This window comes from Dipodomys merriami, unplaced genomic scaffold, assembly GCF_024711535.1.
Source record: "Dipodomys merriami isolate MVZ:Mamm:240054 unplaced genomic scaffold, mDipMer1.0.p SCAF_587, whole genome shotgun sequence".
Taxonomy (NCBI): Eukaryota; Metazoa; Chordata; class Mammalia; order Rodentia; family Heteromyidae; genus Dipodomys; species Dipodomys merriami.
This window is the reverse complement of record NW_027206165.1, coordinates 162,652-185,222: the sequence shown is the minus strand read 5'-3', so window position 1 is coordinate 185,222 and position 22,571 is coordinate 162,652. Positions and strand designations below refer to the sequence as shown.

The 22,571-nt window shown below is 38.3% G+C and overlaps 1 protein-coding gene across 1 annotated transcript in view; it reads left to right on the top strand.

Annotated features, from left to right (window-relative positions):
• LOC138813108 (zinc finger protein 850-like) overlaps nt 1–21,794 on the top strand; it is a gene marked incomplete at its 5' end in the record, with an annotated part of 163,745 nt that extends 141,951 nt beyond the window's left edge. The window contains 1 exon segment of the mRNA XM_070001328.1: nt 21,049–21,794. Within this exon segment, the coding sequence (XP_069857429.1) occupies nt 21,049–21,794 (746 nt within the window).
• Nucleotides 21,795–22,571: the final 777 nt, after the last annotated feature.

Here is a 22,571-nt window from a genome sequence, read left to right as displayed (position 1 = left end):
TGAGCTCAGCTCTCAGCCTACTGAGTAAGTAGGATTACAGGCATGAGCTACTGGTGCCCAATAACTAACTATATTCCTTTATTAACTAACACTCTGGTAATCCATAAGGCCAGGGCCCACTGAGAGACCCTGGAGCTAGGCTCATACCTAGGACCCATCACCCTGAAGTGGGGGTGAGCTTCTCTAGAGGCTCCAGAACCTCCCCTGCTGCCAGCTCCATTACTCCAGGATAAGGCCAGACCTGTTAATCATCCCTGCTGAGGAGAGTTTAACCCTGCCTGCAGGCCCTGGGCTAGTGTTAGCAACCCTGGTTACCAGCTTTCCTCCAGTTCCCATATGAAGATGGGAAAGAGGAGAGGTCTCAAAGAGAGATCCGGGCTAGGTTATCTGTGGCTCACCTCCTTTCCCCACTCTACTGCACATGCTACAGAGGCTCCCTCCATTCCCAGTTCCATTGTGGTTGTTAGGAAGCAACAGTTTCATTTATGTCTTTGTCTTTCTGACTGTGACACATGTATGAAATGCAGAGGGTCTGGCATATGCAAAATACAGAAGACACATAACTCACTCACACAATTCAAACACTGACAAGGGCAATTAACTGCTACAGGATGTACTTTTAGCTGCCAAGTTAACGTCAAGGTATTAACTAGAGCATTTGCTAATCTCCATTTGATTAGCCCTAGAACAAAGAGCCCTCTGTACTCAAGACACCAGAATGGCCAGAGACCAGCCAGAGACTGAGGAGAAAGGAAAAGCATCAACCTCAAAAATTCAGCCTCTTGGGCTGGAAAGGTGGCTCAGTGGTAGAGCACTTGTCTTGCATGCATGAGGCCCTGGGTTCCATTCCTCAGCACCACATAAACAAAAAGAAAAAAGCTGGAAGAGGTGCTGTGGATCATGTAGTAGAGTGCTAGCCTTGAGCTGAAGAGCTGAGGGACAGCACCCAGGCCCAGAGTTCAGGCCCCTTGACAGGACCCCCCACCCAACAAAAAAAATTCAGCCTCTTCCTTTGAGGCCAGCCAACAGTCAGTCAAGTCAGATCCTGATATACAAATTACCCACTTCTTATGGGACCAGGAAAAATCCCATAAGCAAATCTGAAATGCCCTACTATAGGAAGCAATTTAAGTATCCATAGACTTGCTAGGAGATAAGGGAGTTGGAATGATGTGAGGGAGCAGTCAAAGCCAGGTGCCAATGGTTCACACATGCCATCCCAGCTACTCAGGAGGCTGAAATATGAGAATCCTTGTTCTAAGCCAGTGAAATCTGTACCACTTATCTCCAATGAACCACCAAAAAGCCAGAAGTGGAGCTGTGGATCAGGCGGCAGAGCACGGGCCATGAGTGAAAAACACTAAAGGACAGCACCCAGGCCCTGAGTTCAAGTCCCAGGATCTGAACACATGAACACACACGAACACACACACACACACACACACACACACACACACACACACAGAGAAATGCAAATTTAGCCTAATGCATGTACACAGGTACAGGTACATGATTAAGTTTCAAAAAGGCAATAACAAAAATGATCACAATTTGGAATGGAAAAAATACCAAGTCCCGTCAATTCAGAGGAGAGGAGGAAGGCATGTGGCATTCTACCCTCAAGGAATTGTGCTTTGGGACATTTCGGGGGATCCTTCCACCAGGACACCTCCACACTCCTGGAGAGATAAGGTGGCAAATTCCTCAAGAACCAGAAACTCACCTTTCACCCTATCCAACGCACCTGAAGCTCCAAGAGGATCTCTGCACTCACTCCCCAAGGAATCCACAGGATCTGAGAAAAAAATAGGAATGGGGAAAGCCAAATAGGGAGAGGGGAGCAGGGAGGCCCAGGGGCCCCTGTGCAAATGGTAAAATGAAAAAGGGACTGACCTGAGCAGAAACAACAGGATCAGGTGAGGTGGGGGGGGATGAGGGAGGAGAGCAGAGATGAGGGGGGAACCAGTCCTACAGAAGGCATCACACCCTGGGACACAGGGTTCTCCCCAGAAAGAGAACATTGGATGAGGTCAGGGGAGGAGAGAGGGCAACAGAAAGGAGGACTGACTGTAAAGCATGGAAATTTGAAATAAGAGTCCCAGACTGGGGCACCAAGGGCCCTGGGTTCTAATTCTGACTCAATTGAGTGGACACATTTTCATCCTCAATTTGCCCCATCTGGGGAAAAAAAGCGGGGAAAAGTGCAAATGTTCCCCCCTGCCGCCTCTGAGGACTCCGACAGGATAAGGAGGAGCAAGAAGGGGCAGCAGAAAAGTATTTGGAGAAGAGGGAAAGCATTATTCCATGCTGCACCGGACCGAGGCACTCACCTGCCCAGCCGCTAGAACCAGCACTTTTTCTGAACCCCCCAGAGGTGCCACCAAGCTGCCTCTCCTGGTACAAAGCCCACAGCCCCACAATGGGCAGGAAGACCAGGGCCACCAGTACCACCGCCTGAAAAAGCCCCTTCAGAGCCCGGAAGCCCTGCACCGCACTAGCTGTTTTGTGAGCTATCCCCGAAGCCACATTCTGGAATATGAAATACTGGAGTCTTTATTACACAGTTAACAGGCTGCAGGCCTCCCATTGCTACAAAGGCCCACAGCCCCCCAAATACACATAACACAGCTAGCAAACATGCTAAAGAGGAAAGAAATAAAAACAATACCAACAAGGCAATTCAGCTTCCATGGAGATCTGAATTACAATGGCATGATGACCAAAGATGAGACAGGACCCAGCACTGGACTAGGGAGACACACGTGGCAAGACTTAAGCTGATCCGGGCCTAAAAAGATCAGAGCACTGGCAGATCCACCGGAAATTCCCAGTCCCAGGCACTGGACTGACAGGTTCAATAACCTATCAGCCAAGTGCTCACCCCAGGGATCCGGACACGCCCATCATCTGGCCTAAATAGATCGGCTCAGGTGGCAGATCCACAGGAAATTCAAAGTCCCAGGCATTGGACTGACAGGTTCAATAACCTATCAGCCAAGTGCCCACCCCTGACTCCAGAGATCCGGGCACGCCACTCATCTGGGTGGGTCAAAAACGTTGTGGCTTCCTAATTTATAAAATGCTATATATCAAAATTTTAACTGGAACATTATGTTTCAAATCAATTTTCCCCTCCCCAAGGAAATACTTGGGTTTGTAGGAGGTAGTTGGTTGATAGATTAGTATTTTTGTTATTGTGATAAATTTTGCACTTTAAACTTGATAAAAGCCCAGTAGCTGCCAAAAGGGAGTAAGGAACAAAGTTATAATAATGTACAATTTCTTTTGAGGCATATCAAAACCAAAAGAATAATTTACATGAAAAGTTGTAGAGAAAACGGTAATAATGATTACCAAACAGTTCGTTTTCACTGCATCTTTACTTTTACATTTTTGTTTGTAGGATGTCTAAAACAGTTAAACACAAATAAAATCTGTAGCAAAAATAATGAGAGCAAGCAGCAGGTAACATTACAAATAATGGAATGTGAACCATTTCTGCCCTTATCCAGAGTTAATTGGGACACAACTTTGTCTCAAATAATACTTCTGGTACTGTAGTCTAAGGTGTGCACACTGAAATAGACTCTTCCACAGAAATAGATGATTCCAGAATGGAACAGCCATGGAATATCTGTACCACAGCCCTGCTAGTGCTCCAAAATTTTTGAATATCCAGAATAACTACACCTGTGCCTGGAACCAATTTTCCCTTTTATTCCCCACCAGTACAAACCAATATGTAGGAAGATTTCTTCACTTCAACATGGAAGCAGTTTTAACACACACTGGACCTTGTGAAGTCACCATGTACCAAAGTACATGCCAAACATTTACAACTTGTAAAAATTCTACATCTTCGGGCTGGGAAGGTGGCTCAGTGGTAGAGCGCTTGCCTTGCATGCCTGAGGCCCTGGGTTCGATTCCTCAGCACCACATAAGTAAAAAAGAAAAAAGCCAGAAGTGGTGCTGTGACTCAAGTGGTAGGGCACTAGCCTTGAGCTGAAGATCTGAGGGACAGTGCCCAGGCCCAGAGTTCAGGCCCCATAACTGGACCCAAAAAAAAAAATTCTACATCTTCATATTGGCCAATTGAAGATGAAAACAGATAAATCACTAAATGTTAACAGGCAATATCTATTCCCCTAATATTACAAAACAACAACAACAAACCCTGAGAAATATAGAAATTCAAATAGAAGCAACATAAACCCATCATAAATCATAAACAAACTATTTGTGGGACAGCATGGATGGCAAATAGTCTGGTGTATAAATTTTAGAATGAGGCAGACAAAAGTTGGAAGGCCATTTAATTTTCCCCTCCTTCTCCTGCTTTCACTTCATCTCCTTGGTTATCATATCTACAATGTCAACTTTTCTCTCAGTAACTACTATATTAGCGTGCAGTCTTTGAACCCCTCTTTACTTAATGTATAAGTTCAGCAATGACTCATCAAAACCTGTCTTTGCAAGAAAGCAAGCTTTCTCTGGGGAGTTCAGAATCGCATAATAGAACACCAAGAAGTTAAGGGCCAGACCCAAACTGATAGGTTTATCAGTTGTGAAGCTTGAACTCTGGGCCTGGGCACTGTCTCTCAGCTCTTCAGCCCAAAGCTAGTGCTCTACCACTTGAGCCATAGTACCACTTCCTGTTTTCTGATCGGTTTATCAGATATGAGTCTCAAATATTTCTTTATTGCTATTGTTTCTAACATATTTGTACGATGATTTCTTTTTTGCTGTGTATGTCCCTCCCCGATGGTATCTGGTAAAGAACTGCTACACTTGTGTTTCGTTGAAAATCAATCTTTCTATGTTACCTAGAATGGCCTTAATCTCCTGAGCTTGAATGATCCTCCCTACTCAGGCTTAGAAGTTGCTTGACTATAGTTGTATCACTGGGCCTGGAAAGATTAGGCCTACACAGTTATTTTGAGAAGAGCTCCTAGGGAGCTAAGAAGTTAGGAATTCTCTGGTGATGCTGCATTATCAGTAAAGGAACTGTGTTTCCCCAAATGATGCCTGACTATTCCTGACTGTGGCAAATGCCAGAGGTCAGGACACAAGCCTGGTTTCTAGAAGTGGCCCTGACTCTTCCCACACTTAGGACCTGGGATAACAAAGATTTATTCCAAAGTCTAATGGGTAACACCTGGGAAGACAATATGAGGTAGCTTAGAGTGACTGAGAGGAACTTTTAGGATCATAGAAGAGGGAGGAATTCACACTGGAATAGGGCATACAAATGGAAAGACAAAAACACACTGGTTTGGGCCAAGCCATCAAGCTTCACTGAGACCTATCCTTCACTTCACTTGCACCTCACCCACATTCCCCCCGATCTCCCAAAACCACCATTAGTTTGAACAGTAATGGTGGTGAGGTGCCTGTTCTAAGACCACTCCTCCCACCCACAGGATGCTTTTCACTATTTAGCTGAACAAATTGTTAAAGAAAAGATCATGGGAACACCATGAGTTCAAGCCACAGGAATAACAATGAACATAAAAGAAAAGAAATGAAAAGTAAAGTAAAGAACCTTAAAGGAAAGGAAAAATTTGGAAACAGCCAAAAACTACTTAAGATTCCAAAAATGGAATTTGGACATTTCTGGGAAATTGTTAGATTTTTAAAAAAAATTTAATTGGTGCAAGGATTATGCTGTATATCTAGCAATTCTGCTACTTTATTGCAGTGTATACATTAAAGCATGAAAAATGATCCAAGAATCAGTTTAGTGCCTGCGAATACCTTTTTATATTGAACAGGGAGCTATTCCAAAATGTAAAGAAATCAGATATCATTTACATTCAACAGAACTTATCTGTTACACACGAACAGAAACAAAAGTCTCATAACCTCAATTACATTAGTAGATCTAAGAATTAAAAAGCCAACTTATTTCATGTTTCCAATACTTGTCCTTTTCTCAGATAGTCTAACAATGTTTCAGGAGACACACAGTGATTTTCATTAAAAAAAAAACCAAACTCACCTATGCTCATGCAAGCAGGAGAAAACATCCCCATAAATCCCTGCAGTCCTAAGACAAAGGGCCTAGCACTGGTGGAAACCTACTTCCTCTCAGAGTGGCACGATGCATTGTGGGAATTGTAGTCTATTTTGCAGCACAGATACTTTGAAAGTGCAGGTTTTTATTCTTTTTTTAAAAGCAGGACAAAGATCCTTCTGCGCATGTGCCTCCCCACCCACTGTGGGTGGTTCCAGCCTGCAAATTCCAGTTTCTTTCCCGTTGCCTTGCTGCTGGAAGTTTTCTCTTCAGTGGAGCTTGGGAGGTGTAACTTGAAGGGATCTCAGGCTGCAGAACTAATAACAGGTAGGAACTGTGAGCTGGATGCAAAACACAAGGCAAAATTGATCCTCCACATGTTCCTCCAGCATGAGGCTGATGATTTGTTCAGGGCTCCAGAGTTTGTGCTGCCACAGCCCTTGTGTCTCCAGGTGCCAGAAACTGGCTTGCAACATTCTGACAGCAAGTTGGGTGGTTCTCCAGAATAGGAGAAATTGTGCATTTATATTTCCATGATGGTGAAATTCTGCTGTTAACACATGTGACCTTACAATCTTTGCCCAGGTGTAAGATGAGCATGGTAACAATTGTAGCAAAATTGTGAGGTGTGCCTGATTTGACTCCATTTATATTGCAGTTGTTTTTTGGGTTCCTGTGTTGTTTCTCCTACAGGTGTCTCTGCTCTTCTCCTTCCTTGTTAGCTTTCTTAGTACTCCTGGCTTTAGTTCACTCGTGTTTGTACAAGACCTTTTTACTAGGAACAGGTCTACATGAGATATTACAGTAGTGTGTGATGGTCCTGTTTTTTTTTTTTTTAACTTTCTGTTAAGCAATGAAGCCTAGCAATGTTTGAAGAAGGATACCTTGTCAACTCTGACAAGCCCTACAGAGCAGAGGCAGAAAGGCAAAGGAAAGGCAAAATATTTTCAGCTTCCTTGCCTTGAGCAAAGATTGGTTCTACTCATTAGAGCACAAGACTCAGGTGGTACTCTTTCCTCTAACACTCCCAATCACTAGGTGCTGTTGGAAGGTTAACAGTAACTAGTAGGAGGCGAAATGAACTTGCCTGAGGAATCAGTCAGAGCCTAGTTCTCAGAAAGGACATGGGGCTGTGGTTTGTGGATTAGGAATTATTGTCACAACTGAAAGTATCTATCTCTGTTCTTACTCATTTATTCAGCCTCTTCACAGTATCAATTGTTGTACATGATCTCTCAAATGTCTCACCTGTGGATATACTGATAGTAGCCTTATAGTGTTGGTTTTTACCTGCAGTTAAGAAAGTGTTTGTCATGGAGTGTTACAGAAGGAAATTAAAGTACTGTGTCTTACTCAAAGTGGTATGGTTTTGAGATGTAACGTATAATGAAGTTTTAGGTAGTGTTCTCCATTTTGTCTCAATCTGCTCAAAGAAGTATTATTTCACTTAAAATCTTCATTGGAATTGAAGTCAATGAAGCTTGAACATTCATTTAAAATATGTTAGTGAAACACGTTGATCCCTTTTTATCCTTTGCAGTTCCTATGGATTTTCCTAGCTTAAAATTTTACTAACATGGAGGTTTTCCACTTTATCTGTTCTTGACAATTTACAATTTCTCCACTAGATTATTGAGCCTATTTTACATCATTTAAAATGAGAGACTGCCTAAATATGTATTCCAAAACAATTGTTCAATAGAATTTAAATACAATACAATAAAATGCTCTTTTTTGTGTGCTAGACCTGGTTCTTGGGCTCAAGCACTGGACATTGACCCTGAGCTTGGTTTGTTCCAGCCTAATGTTCTACCACTTAAGCCATATCTCCACTTCTAGGTATTTTAGTAGTTTATTGGAGATCAGTGTCTCTTAGACTTTCCTGCCCCAGCTGGCTTCAATCTGTGGGGCTCAGATCTCAGACTTCTGAGTAGCTACGATTACAACTATGAGCCACCAGAGCCCAGTTACAAAATAAACTCTTAAATATAGATTATGTTTGTAATAAAATAATATGAAATAGAAACTTGAAATTTAAAGGATGATAGTCTAAATCCCAAAACAAGAAGAAAATATCCCACCCTGAAATCTACAACAATTGTGGTTTTGAGTATTTGAATATGGATAATTAGCCTACAGAAATTTCTTTGTTACTTTTTAAAAGTAAGAAACCATTCTTGTCATGTGGAACAATCCAAAATGAATGTGCAAATGTTGCTTTTAAGTGATTCATATTGTTCCTTAGCACAAACGACCTAACTGAAGTTTACAGAGTAGGTTTTCGTATTTCATACATATCACTGTAAAATTTATGTTATTTTACATTAAGAGTTTCTAATCCACGTAGTTGTGTAAAAAAAAATAAAAATTCTGGACAGTAGCATTTCCTGTGTAAAAGCCAAGCACTAAATATAAGAAAAAGCATATAGATATTTATTTTTTATTTTTATAAGTCTGCATTTTGGGGTGTCCTCAGCTTAGAACTTTGTGTTAGTATTATTTGTGCAACATAAGATTATAATCTTCTGGTTCTTTAGCTGTGATGTTCTGTCACTCCTATGCTTAATATTTCATGTTACATCTTTATTAAGCCCTTTATCTCTCATATGATTGATTAGGAAAGTGAGCATTAGGGACTTCTCAAAACTGTATTTACATAATCTTTACTGATTAAGTAAAGTAGGCTAAATGACAAATTTCAAGTTATTGCTCAAGGGTTCTCCAAGTATTTGGATGCAGGGAAATGTGCCATTTGAAAACCATTACTGAAATATTATAATACAAGTAATATGTATTGTATATATTTTCTTGTATAATTTTGGGGAAAAGTATTGAGTTATAACCTATATTCTCTCCATGGAGTTTAAATGTATAAATGAATAAGATAGAGTGCAAAAGCTCGATGGCGTCCTAGGATCCATTTTAATGAATAGAAAAATAATTCATACAACCATAAATGTATTTCATTAATAATTAGTGGTATTCAAGGTGTGGATTTTTGTTTTATTTATTCAATCATTTTTAGGAACCTTAGTTTTTATGAATTCTGTATGTATATTAACCTAGAATACTGTTTGTCTACCAACTAATGGAATGTGGAGTCATCCTCAGTGGAGCATTTAATACTCTACTTGAGACATCAAAGATTCTTCTCCCATAAGAAGGCTTTGTGCTTTTTCACTCCATGTATAATGTTTTGAGCAGGAAAATCTGAGGCATAATCACACAGGTTCTTTCCTGACTATGTCAATTGCCTTTTCTCTAAGCCATGCGTCCAGAATCTTCTCTTCATTGGCAACAGGAAGAAAGAATGAGAGGATCTCTGGTGAGTTGTTTTTTATTTCTCATTTTTCACATTCCATTTTAGGAAGCTAAGTTTATCCAAGATTTAAAACAGAAAAAAAATATTCAGTTTCAAGAACATGTTCCTAAACAAGAGTAAGATGGTTTTTAGAATGAGTAGATTATAGAATGTCTTAGTTGAGGGCAGACTTGCTTGGAGTTTTCTGATGTGAGATAAAGTAGTCACACTTGTTTGGTGATTCAATGCCATTGAGGGAGTCACTTGTCATGTAAAGTGGACATTTGCTGACAACTTGTCAGAGATCACCTCCTTATGATTAATGTTGAATTATGTTAAACAGGTTTTACTGGAGTTTCTGAAATAGTGTGGTCACACACACACCTTCAAATGTGAGAGATTACTTAGTAAGATACATGTAATTAAATTACTCTCCATACATACTTCTTGGACTGCTTACTGGTCTTTGACTACATAAAACTTGATAATATTTGATGATATAGTGTGTGGTCTTCATAGAAAACCCTTTGTATTTTTCCTAACGTGTCGTCACAAGATTTTATTTCTCTATTTACTCTCTTCATTCTGTTTCCTATCATAAGCTTTCATCATGTCTCTTTTTCTCTCACTTTTTATATATTTTCCTCCCTGTGTCTTCATCTCTTTCAGTCCCCCTTCTCTCCGTCTGTCTCTCACCATTTTTCAAATGCTGTATGTGGGAACTTGTTTGTTTTCCTGATCAATTTTCCTTTGCTGACATAGTTCTTTGAATTGAAATTTCTCTTACCCCTTTTCTCTTTATGTCTGAGATGAACGTTTGTTGTGTTGCATGCTTGGTGTCTAAATTCAACACTAATGGGACACACCTACCTCATTCTCCACTGTCTTTCTTGTGCTAGTGTTGGAACAGGAACTCACAGGCTTCACATCCTGTCCGCTTCCTCCTTCACTGTTGACACTACTTGGTCTTTAAAAAAAAATCTTTTTGCATTGTAAAATAGTTTACAGAGGGGTTACAGTTACATGATTATATTTCCTATGGAGCATTGTTACCTGCTCCTTTGTTTTTCCTCTACCATTTCTTTCCTCCTAACCTCTGCAACCCCTCCCACCCTCCCTCACTCAAATGGTAAAGTTCGTTTTCAACCTAGTGTCTTTTTTTTGTTTTGGGGTCCAGCTGTGGGGCCTGAATTCTGGACCTTGGCATTGTCTCTCAGCTCTTTCCACTTGAGCCACAGCGCCACTTCCAGCTTTTTTTCTTTTTGCTTATGTGGTGCTGAGGAATCGAACCCTGGGCCTCACGCATGCAAGGCAAGCGCTCTACCACTGATCCACCTTCCCAGCCCCCAACCTAGTGTCTTGTACATCTCATTGTTACAATGAGTCAGCCTGTATCCCTATTTTAAGCATTTTGTTTTTTTCCGTCCTATCCCCAAATTAGAAAAGTGTATATACAAGATGCAAGGCACCGCAAAAACATACAGTGAAAACAGGGGTTATACCGTGGGGGAAGAACATACCAAAGGAACAAAAAGTCACATAGTACATTAAAAACAATAGCAAGAAAGAGAAAAAACACTTGAGTTCCTGTCTTAGGGCTCATTTCACTTCATATCATCTGATATGGTCATATGTACATAGCTTTTGACCATTTCTGCTTGTCCTAGACATGTACTAGTTATTTCAAATAAGGGAGATCATGGGACCTATGTTTCTTTGGGCCTGGCTTACTTCACTTATTACACATTTCTCCAAGTCTTAACATTTCCTTATAAATGGGGTGATGCCATTATTTCTGATGGAGGCATAGAAAAGCATTGTGTGTGTGTGTGTGTGTGTGTGTGTGTGTGTGTGTGTATGTCTATACACATATATGTATAATTACATATTATGTATATATGGATATATATATATATATATATATATATATCATATTTTCTTGTTTCACTCATCTACTGAGGGGCATCAAGGTTGGTTCCATATCTTAGCTATGGTAAATAAAGCTGCAATAAACATAGGTGTGCTGGTAGCTTTAGTATACCCTTGTTTGTGATCTTTGGGTAAATACCCTAAAGTGTGATTGCTGGGTCAAAGGGGAGCACTATGTGGAGTCTTTTGAGGAACCTCCATACTACTTTCCAAAGTGATTGAACAAGTTTACACTCCCACCAACAATGCAGTAGGGTTCCCTTTTCTGTTCGCATCCCCTCCAGCATCTGTTGTTATTCGTGTTCTTGATTATAGCCATTCTATCTGGGGTGAGGTGGAATTTCAAGGTTGTCTTAATCTGCATTTCTTTTTGGCTAGAGAAGTTGAGACTTTTTTTTGATTTTTGTGTTTTTTTTAGAATGAAATTGCTCCATTTGTTAGGAAATGGAAAGTCTTGGAAAAAATTATACTAAGAGAAGTAAGAAAGGCCCAAAGAAACATAGGTCCCATGGTTTCCCTTATTTGCAATAACTTGTATATGTCTGAAACAAGCAGAAACGGTCAGATAAGTTGATTTTAGGCAAAAATGAACCCCATTAAGGATTCAAATGTATTTTCTTTCTTGTAATTGTTTCTAACATATTTATAAGTTGAGCCTTTTTTTAAATATGTCTTTTGGCCATTCTTATTTCCTCTTCAGATTAGATTCTTGTTAAGTCTTTAGCCCACTTATTTATTGGGCAGTTGTTTCTCTGAGGATTTGTTGTTGGGGATTTAATTTCTTGAGTTCTAAGTATATTTTAGATATGAGACCCATGTTCATTTTATGCCTAGTGAAGATCTTCTGCCAATCTGTGGGTTTTGTATTGATCTTGTTAGCAATGTCCTTTGCTATGCAGAAGCTCTGCGGTTTCATGCAATCCCATTTGTCCAACCTTTCTTTGATTTGTTGTGTTTCTGGGTCTCTATTAAGAAAATTTTGGCTGGTGCCAAGTACCACTAGAGTTTCTCCTATTCTTTTCTGTAATGTTGTTTAGGGTGTTTGCTTTGAATGTGAGGTTTTTGATCATTTTGGAATTGATTCTGGTGCAGGGTTATATATACAGATCTAGCTTTAGTTTTCTACAGGTAATGAACCAACTTTGCCACCACCATTTACTGACGAAGTTGTCTTTCCTCCATTCTATTTTTGAGCTCCCTTCTCAAAGTTTAGGTGGATATAGGTCTGTGTGTACATTTCTGGCACTTCAGTCCTATTCCATTGGTCCTCAAGTTTGTTCTTGTGCAATTACCAATCTGTTTTGATTACTATGGCTTTGTAGTACAGTTTGAAATTTGGTAGTGATATTCTACCAGCATTGTTCTTTCTGGTATGGATCGTTTTTGCTATCTGGGGTCTTTTATTGTTCCATATACATTTCTGGCTTGTTTTTAATATTTCATTGAAGAACTCGGACTATTGATAAGTATTGCATTGAATTTGTAGATAGCCTTTGGAAGTATTGTCATTTTCACAATGTTGATCCTCCCATTCTGAGAGCATGGTAGGTTTTTCCAGTTCCTAAGTTGTGCTTTAATTTCTTTTTTGGCACTATCTCTTGAGCCACACCTCCTCCAATATGTTGATTAGCTGCTTAATTTGAGTTGTCTACCCAGTTTTCTGGCTTCGAGCCTCCTTAATAGCTAGGGTAGGATAAGCATCTTGAACCAGAAGAACTTGTTTTGTTTTTACTTACTTGAATATTTATCATTAATAATTAATTGGATACTACAATAAAGTTAGATTATTGTTAACAGCATATTTAAAATTAATATTCAACCTAAGCTCCAGTATTTCATGTTTCAATTAAGTGATGTACTTTATTTCTAATAATTGTAGCTGTTTTTCTAACTGTGCTACATTTTCTTCACTAACTTTATGCTCACACAACTCCATGAAGAAATTGTTTCAAATTTAATTGATCTATTGTTATAGTGGTGATGTATAGAGTGACTACCATTTCTTGGGCCAGGTATTGAATATATTTCCTTTCATGCTGTGTCTTCCATACCCTCACTCTCTCCCAATGTTTCCCTGCCATCTTGACTCATGATTTGTATAGCTTACTTTCATCAGTGCCTAATGACCTCCACAGATGCGCTTTTTACCCCATTTCCTTCTAGTTCTCTGGCTTCCCCCACTCTCCAGAAGAGATCCATGTGAATACACCATATATATTTAAACTTTTTTTTTGCCAAACCTGGGGCTTGAATTTGGAGCCTGTCCTGGGCACCATTCCTGATCTTGATTTGCTCAAGTCTACAACTCTACCACCTGAGCCACAGTGCCATTTCCTAATTTTTCTATTTATGTAGTGCTGAGGAATGGAACCTAGAGCTTCATGCATGGCAGGCAAGTACTCTAACACTTAGCTATATTCCCAGCCCCAAACTATGTGTTTTTATTTCAAAGGTGAAGTAAGAAAGAGGCTATATTTAATATTCTATAAATCACAATGATGGAATACATTTCTTTGAGATCCATTGTAATTTCCCTGTGTTTATTTCACTCATAGAATACTATAAATATATCTTTTAATTTTCATGTATTTATAACATAACTTTAATTTTTCATATTGTTTTCTACACCATTTGTCTTCCGATTTGCTATTAATCTTGGAATATGTGTCTTGATAAATGCAACACCATAGTATTTTTTTTTAAGTTTAAGATAATGGCATCCATGTGTGTGTTCGTGCTGATTTTTTGTCTGGTTGTTATATCAGTTAGTAAGAGGAGTATTAGTTCTACAATAGTAATGGTAGATTACAGTATTAAAACTGCATGGTCTTTTAAACATGTCTTTGTACCTTTGCTTTTCAGCATACATTTTTACTATCATAATGTATAATCTGTCTGTCATTATCAATGATCTATATCTGTGGTCATATATTTTGGGCTGATGCTTATTTCCTACATATTATCACTATTTGTATTTTTCATCATTAACTTTTGCTCATGGTATCTTTGTATATTTTTTTTAATTTTTATTTCTCTCTAGTCCATGACTTTGGATTGCTCATTAAGTTTTCTTTCTTCTGTTCATGTCAGACAGTGCCTTATATATTTACTATATTTTACAATATAAATATGGTCTTATTTTGATGGATATCTTGCTATTTAATATCTGTTTGTCTCATCTGATATTTATTTCTTATTTTGCTTCTATGTAACCTGCACACACCTCAACTTCACTGTAAATCACCTCTCATATAAGCTGCAGGCATTCTCCTGTACACTGTGAATTACCTCTGATACCAATTACAAATTAAATCTGATGTAAATAGTTGTTATACTCCATTGTTCATAGGATAAAAATAAGACTGCATGCTTAATACAGGTGCCCTACTTTTTCAAAGGTTTGTTTCTATGTTCCATTGAATTTGTGCAACTCAAAATATGCAAGGACTGCAAGATTTTTTAAAAACAGTCTTATTAATATTCTTCATACAGAAATAAGCAGACATTTCATGTAAAGAACAAAGGCCATTCTCAGGCTGAAGCATAGAGCTTCAGCAGAAGTAAAATGTGCAGGAAAATTGTTATACTGTAGAACTGCAAGAAAAAGAACTTTCTACCCTGTGGGATTCTTTGTTAGGAACACAAAGGAAATTAACTTGCTGGATGCATTTTTACTACGAACATTAATCTTTACAATATTATCATAGTAGTAGCATATAGCATAATATAGTTACTTTTCAATGGAATTGAATGGAATTTATAACCTATGTATAACCTTTCTATTTTCCTTTTAAATTTTTGTAGAAATAATTCTTTGAACTCAGACCCCCATATTTGCGAGGCAAGTACAAAATTAATTGATCCATATGCAGGATTCACAAACTTTGTTTTTAAAACACCTATGTGTTTGTATATTGAATTTGCATTCCTTATGAATTATGAATATGGTACTATAAGTTTTCTTTTCACAAGAGAAATTACATACAATGTTTTCTATACATTCTTTTTTTTTTTTTTTTTTTTTTTTGGGTCCGGTCAAGGGGCCTGAACTCTGGGCTTGGGCGCTGTCCCTCAGCTCTTCAGCTCAAGGCTAGTGCTCTACCACTTGAGCCACAGCGCCACTTCCGGCTTTTTTCTTTTTGCTTATGTGGTGCTTGGGAATCGAACCCAGGGCCTCAGGCATGCAAGGCAAGCGCTCTACCACTGAGCCACCTTCCCAGCCCTCTATACATTCTTTTACCTACACATGTACCATTCCTTTAACTACACATTTACCTTTTTAATAATCTTCTCCTCTGTGTACATCTATGTTAGCAATTTTTATTTTTCTCTTCATGCACAATAATTTTTTTTTCGGTCCCGTTTTCGGGCCTGATCTCTGGCCCTGGGCCCTATCCATCAGCTCTTCAGCTCAAGGCTAGGGCTCTACCACTTGAGCCACAGCGCCACTTCTGGCTTTTTTCTTTTTTGCTCATGTGGTGCTGAGGAATCGAACCCTGGGCCTCAGGCATGCAAGGCAAGCACTCTACCGCTGAGCCAGTCACTTTCCCAGCCCCGCAGAATAATTTTTATAGCACTTAAAATGAAGATGTGTTAATAATGCATTATCTTTCCCTAGGAATACCTTCAATCTTAATTGTAAGAAGAGGCCCTTTGCCCCATGGATTGTGTATTGAAGTCTATTTTCTTTAAACACTTTATAGATATATTTCTTTTTGTGTGTTAGTCATCATTCACCTCTGATATTGTCAAGAATGACTGTATTCCTTTTAGACACTGTACAACAAATTAGTGCTGTATTTTATTCTAATTCTTAAAACTACTATATTTTTTACATCATGTCCCAATTCATAGTTTTATTCTCTATCCTTCTTGTGGTGGTCATAGTTCACATTTTTGGGGATCATCTTGAGCATTCCTTAAGCCTCTATCCATTTACATCCATCCTTCAATTAAGGCCTATTAAAATGCAAAGCTGATTAAGAAACATTTTATGGTAATAAGTAAGTATTTGGTGTGGTAGGAAGTAGTCAGTGTTCACAAACGTTCATGCTGGCAGTTCATTTTTACATATGAAGAAACAAATGGCTATCTATGACCATACTTTTATATATAGAAATTTAATAACAAAAATAGTTAACATCGGATGTTTTATTGTGAGAACTAAGTCAAATCTTATGAGAGCCAAATCATTCATTTACTATTTTTTGAGTAATTTACTCCTTTGAACATTTACCTGGATGCTGTGCTCTTCATAGATCTACTAATGTGTTATGTATTGCATATGATGTAATGGCCATGTTGTGACTGTTTATGAGAGAACTATTTAATAGAAACTCTAAATAGTATTGTCAGTGAGGCAGAATATGAAAATGCCGAAAACATATTTATTTACTTCATTGTTACCCAGATATATAGTAAATATTACCAAAATAAGCTATCACACACTTTCAGACTCCTACTTATACTTATTGTTGTCTTGCTAGGTTATTAGCTTCTTAGAACTGTTTTCTTGTCTTTATTGCTGGAACCAGAAATGGGTTCTAATGTATTAGAAAAACTTTGTATGTGTAATTACCAAGTTACTATGGAGGCAAATATTTCTACTTTGATTATATATTCTCTCATTTTATAAATAACACAGAAAGTTCCAACCACATTCTGTAATACAAAAGCATACATGTAGAAGAATGAAATTCTAGTTTTGGTGTTCTCAGGACTCAGGGATTGATGGAATGTGCCCTTACAGAAGCTGGTGTCATTTGATGATGTGGCTGTGGAATTCAGCTGGGAGGAGTGGCAGGAATTGGATATTTCTCAGAGGACCCTGTATAGAGATGTGATGCTGGAAACCTATAGCATGCTGGTGTCCTTAGGTGAGCCAAAAATATCACATTAACTTGAAAAGTTAAGTGGGGCTTGACCTCTGGGCATTGGTACAGTGCCTCAGCTCTTCTGTTCAAGGTGAGCACTCTGTCACTTGAGCAACAGCGCCTCTTCAAGCTTTCTGGTGGTTAAATTGGAGATAAGTATCTCACAGCTTTCCTATTAGGGCTGGCTTTGTATGGCAATCCTCAGATCTCAGCCTACTGAGTAACTAGGATGACAGGTGTGAACCACTGGTGGGCGGAAAATGATTTGTTTTTAGTAGATATGTGAATATTTATAGAACTTTCAATGCTATTTGGATGTAAGTTTCCAGTCTGTGGGAAGTGTCATTTGTTTCAAATGAAGGTAGATTATATACAGGTAGATTATATAAATTCTGAGGCAATTTTATTTTCATTGTTCAAGAATCCAAATCAGCAGTTTGACAAAAGTTCCAAACTGTCTTCCCTAAAGAGAAGACTGTATTTCCAAACTTGAAATGATTATTGTGGGTAGATATACAATCTAGAAAACACATACATACATACATACCTATTTATCATTATTGGAAGAACTGGAAATCACTAGATTAGAGGGAGTATATATAATCCAAACCTAGTACTAGATGCAGTGGTTCATGCCTGTAATTCTTAGGAGTCTGAAATCTGAGGCTTTCAGTTTGAAGCAAAAAATGCCAGTGAAGTCTCCATGCGACTCTTATCTCAAGATAACCACTCTTACACTGGAAGTGGAGCTAGGACTCAAACTAATAGAATGCTAACCTTGAGAAAAAGAATTGCATTCAAGTCACACAACCTGCAAAATTAATTCAAACCTCAGGGAGATTCAACCATGGAGACAGTGAGAAATGAAAGAAGATTTGGGAGCAACCTTGTTAACAGGATATCTGAAATCTTAGAACAATTTTGACACAGCATGAGCAATAAGTCTTCACTCTTATTAACAGGGCACACTGGTCCTAAACCTCAATTGATTGTCAAGCTGGAGCAAGATGAAGAGCCATATATGAGAGAAGCCTCAGACAAGAATTTCTCAGGTGAGTTAAAGCATCTTGCATAGTGATCATGGATCCAGAACCAAATTGGTAAATTCGTCTTGCTATGTACTGACCAATAATATTCCTAATTCCCTTGAGTCCCATGTGTAGCAGAGAACTAGGTGATCTTTGTGTTAGACTTGTGAATCAAAAATGCATGTAGATGCACACTGAACTGTGTAGGGCAGTAAAGGTAAAGTTAGCAATTCTTTCTCTTGGTGGAAATTATTTTGAAAAAAGAAAATTAGAAATGTGAAAAGTGAGATTTACTTTTCTTTGAAACTAGGACTAGGCAGGTATAGCAAATGACTATGCCAAGGCTGCTATCCTCTGATAAGGATAAGGAGGGTAGAGGCCAGGATACAGAACCCAAGCTTTCAGTCTAGAGAGAATGATTAACTAGGTCGTGATCTGATGTGGCTTTAGTTCATGAGTCTGAGGGTTTAAAAGTCAGATGAGATTCTGTCTAACGTGGAGGGAAACAAATTTTAAAATTTCTAAAGATACTTAATTCACAGTGAGAACTTATAACTGAAGAAATGTGGTTATAAAACTTTATTCTCAGGTGTAAGCAAAGGTTTGTATAAAAAAGGTACAATCTCCAAAGTTAGAAAATACTGTTCTCCTAATGTTTGAGAAGTAAAGTAGCACAATATATAAATTATTTTAAGAAAGTAAAACAATACAAAGCATCTATTCCCCTAAGATCAAATAAAACATTTTTGGGAAAAAATGAAGAATGCTACATATTAAATTATACAGGTTAAAAAGCTAGCAGTAAATAGTTTAGTAATTTGTATAAATAATTCCTCTGACATGAAAAAGAAGAAAAACCTGAAATACAGAAAAACATTTTCCATCATAAACTGTCAGTGTTACTCTTTTTTTGTTGTTGTGAAAACAATTTACAGAGGGGTTAACAATTACATGGGCAAGGTAATGAGTACATTTCTTACCAAGCATTGTTGCCTCCTCCTTTGTTTTCCGTTACCATCCCCTCCCATCATTCCCCTCCAGCCCCCCGCCCCAGCCAAAGTTGGGAAGTTCATTTTTCGACATAACATCTTGTACATCTCATTGTTGCAATGGGTCCACCTTCCCTCCACAAATTATACCTACATCAAACACAGTAAAAACAGGGGTTATACCATAGGGGAGGGACATATAAAGCAATAAAGAAATATCATATATATATATATATATATATATATATATATATATATATATATGTTAGAAACAATAGCAATAAATGAAAACATATGAGTCCTTATCTTGGGGTTCATTTGCCTAACATCAATTTATTGACCGTTTCTGCTTGTCTCAGATATATACTAGTTATTGCAAATAAGCAGAACCATGGGACCTGTTTCTTTGGGCTTGGCACACTTCACTCAATATAATTTTTCCAAGTCTTTCCATTTCCTAACAAATGGAGCCATATAATTCTTTCCGATGAATGCATGGAATTCCATTGTGTATATATACCACATTTTCTTGATCCATTCATCTACTGAGGGGCATTTGTGTTTGTTCCTTACGTTACCTATGGTAAACAATGCTGCAATAAACATAGCTGTGCTGGTACCTTTAGTATGGTCTTGTTTGTGATCATTTGGGTAAATGCCCAGAAGTGGGATTGCTGAGTCATAAGGGAGCTCTATGTGGAGTCTTTTGAGGAGCCTCCATTCTGTTTTCCAAAGTGGTTGTACAAGTTTACACTCCCAACAACAATGCAGTAGTGTTCCCTTCTGTCCATATCCCCTCCAGCATCTGTTGTTATTAGAGTTCTTGATTATAGTAGCTCAGTGGTAGTGTGCTTGCCTTGCATGCATAATGCTCTGGGTTCGATTCTTCAGTACCATATAAGCAGATAAAACTGGGAGTTGTGCTGTGGCTCAAATGATAGAGAGCTACCATTGAGCTGAAGAGGTGAAGGACAACACCAGGCCTGGAGTTCATGCTCCGTGACAAAAAACGGTGTAAGGAAGAGTATTACTTTCTTAATCAATACATTGTGGTGAAAGAAATTTATTTCTCATAAATCAATTCCTACATTAATATTTCAAAATTTGTAACAGTTAAGATGGGAAAAATGTCTTTATCTTTATTTTAAGGAGTATTTGGATCTTATTTATGTTTTTTTCTTCTTTATATGACTCATTTTAGATATTCAAAAAATGGAGCATGTGATTAAGACTTACCATGAAGGTCCAGATGAATGTCTGCGTGACGTAGCTGTCACAAATATTAACACAATAGAGCAAAGAGTGAGATTAGTGACAACTTCTAACTTGACCTCAAAACAGAAGCCAGATCTGAATAGGAATGATGAGAACTCCTTAAGGATGACGACGGATGAGTTCATTCAGTGTCAGAACATGCTCCACTACAGTGAGCCTGGTAAGATGCCGGCTGCATATATGCCTGGTGTTTCTCCTGTAGTTAAACAATCGCTTCGATACTCAGAGGCTTTTAGTCAAAATGATGATGGTCCATATTTTGAATATGGAGGAGAGAAGGTATTAAATTCAGAGATGATATTCTTTCCACATAATTGGGTTTGCATCAGAGATCCCGCCTCTAACCATAACGAATATAGAGAAGAATATGATAAGTCTGCTCTTCTTGCCCAAGAACTTTGTCAGGGAGGGAGGTTTCCAGTCACTATGCATCAGAAAAGAGACACAGGAGAGTATCCTTATACAAGTAGTGAATGTGAGAAATCATTCAGTAAGGATTTACACCTTACAAAACCTGAGAGGAAATATCCAGAGAATCCTGATGAGTATAAGCAATGTGCAAAATCTATCTCTAAGAATTCAGAACTAAGTTCTGATCAACCTAAAACAACACCAGAAGAGAAACCCTATGAATACGAAGAATGTAGGAAATTTTCCACCCAAAAGTCAGGTCTCAGAAGGCATCACAGAACTGACAAAGAACAGAAGTTTGATGAATGCAAAAAATGTGGAAAATCATTTAGAATGAAGTCATACATCACTTTGCATCAGAGAATACACACAGGAGAGAAATCTTATGAATGTGACAAATGTGGAAAGTATTTCAGACAGAAGTCAGACCTTACTGTTCATCAGAGAACTCATACAGGAGAGAAACCTTATGAATGTAATGTGTGTGAAAAGTCTTTCACCCGTAAGTCATACCTTACTGTTCATCAGAGAACACACACGGGAGAGAAACCTTATGAATGTAACAAATGTGGAAAGTATTTCAGACAGAAGTTTCACCTTATTGTCCATCAGAGAACACACACAGGAGAGAAACCTTATGAATGTAATGTGTGTGAAAAGTCTTTCACCCGTAAGTCAGACCTTACTGTTCATCAGAGAACACACACAGGACAGAAACCTTATGAATGTAACAAATGTGGAAAGTATTTCCGATTTAAATCAGACCTTACTGTCCATCAGAGAAAACATACAGGGGAGAAACCTTATGAATGTAATGTGTGTGAAAAGTCTTTCACCTGTAAGTCACACCTTACTGTTCATCAGAGAACACATACAGGAGAAAAACCTTATGAATGTAACAAATGTGGAAAGTCCTTCATCTGCAGTTCATCCCTCAGGAAGCATAAGAGAATCCACACACATGAGAAATCTTAGGAATGTGATAACTATGGAAAGTCTCACCTGGATGAAAAATAAGTTTGCATGATAGAACCAAAACCTGATAGAAGCCTTGTGAATGTAGCAAATGTGGAGCCTTTTAGCCAGAAGGCATGCCTCATGGTTCCAAATTGAATGCACACAGGAGAAAAATCTTATGAATGAAAAAAAATGTGGAAAGTTTTTGAGAAGTCATAGTTAAATTTTCATCAGAAAACACACAGGAGAAAAACATTATGAATGAAACAAGTATCAAAAAAGTCCTTCACTTAGTAATCATGCATGGATGAGTGTTTATAGAGCACAGACAAGAAAGACAAGGTATGAATAATACCAATGTAGAAAATACCACATCGACAGCATAGCACAGTGTTCAGCAGAGAACTGAATCACATAGGAGAAAAGAAAATTAACAGGTCTAACAAATATGCAATTTTTAATAGAAGTCAGTCCTCAGTACATCCAAGAACATAATAAGGAGAGAAAATGTGAGTATAATAAATGTAGACAAATATTTAGCCAGAAGTTTCACAGGTTTCTCTACATATTTCAGAGACCTAGAGACAAGACAGAATGTCGAGTGAACATTAGAGGACATCTTTCAAGCAGAAATGAACCTTCAGCCAGCATTAGAGCACTCACACAAAAAATGAAACCCAACATAGGGAAACCTTTGGCAGAAACCTCTCTAAATTATAGAGAAATCCTTCGTGGCAGAATTAAGCTAGGTGTAAGGGAAAACCACTCACTGAACCAACATTTCTCATCCTCTCA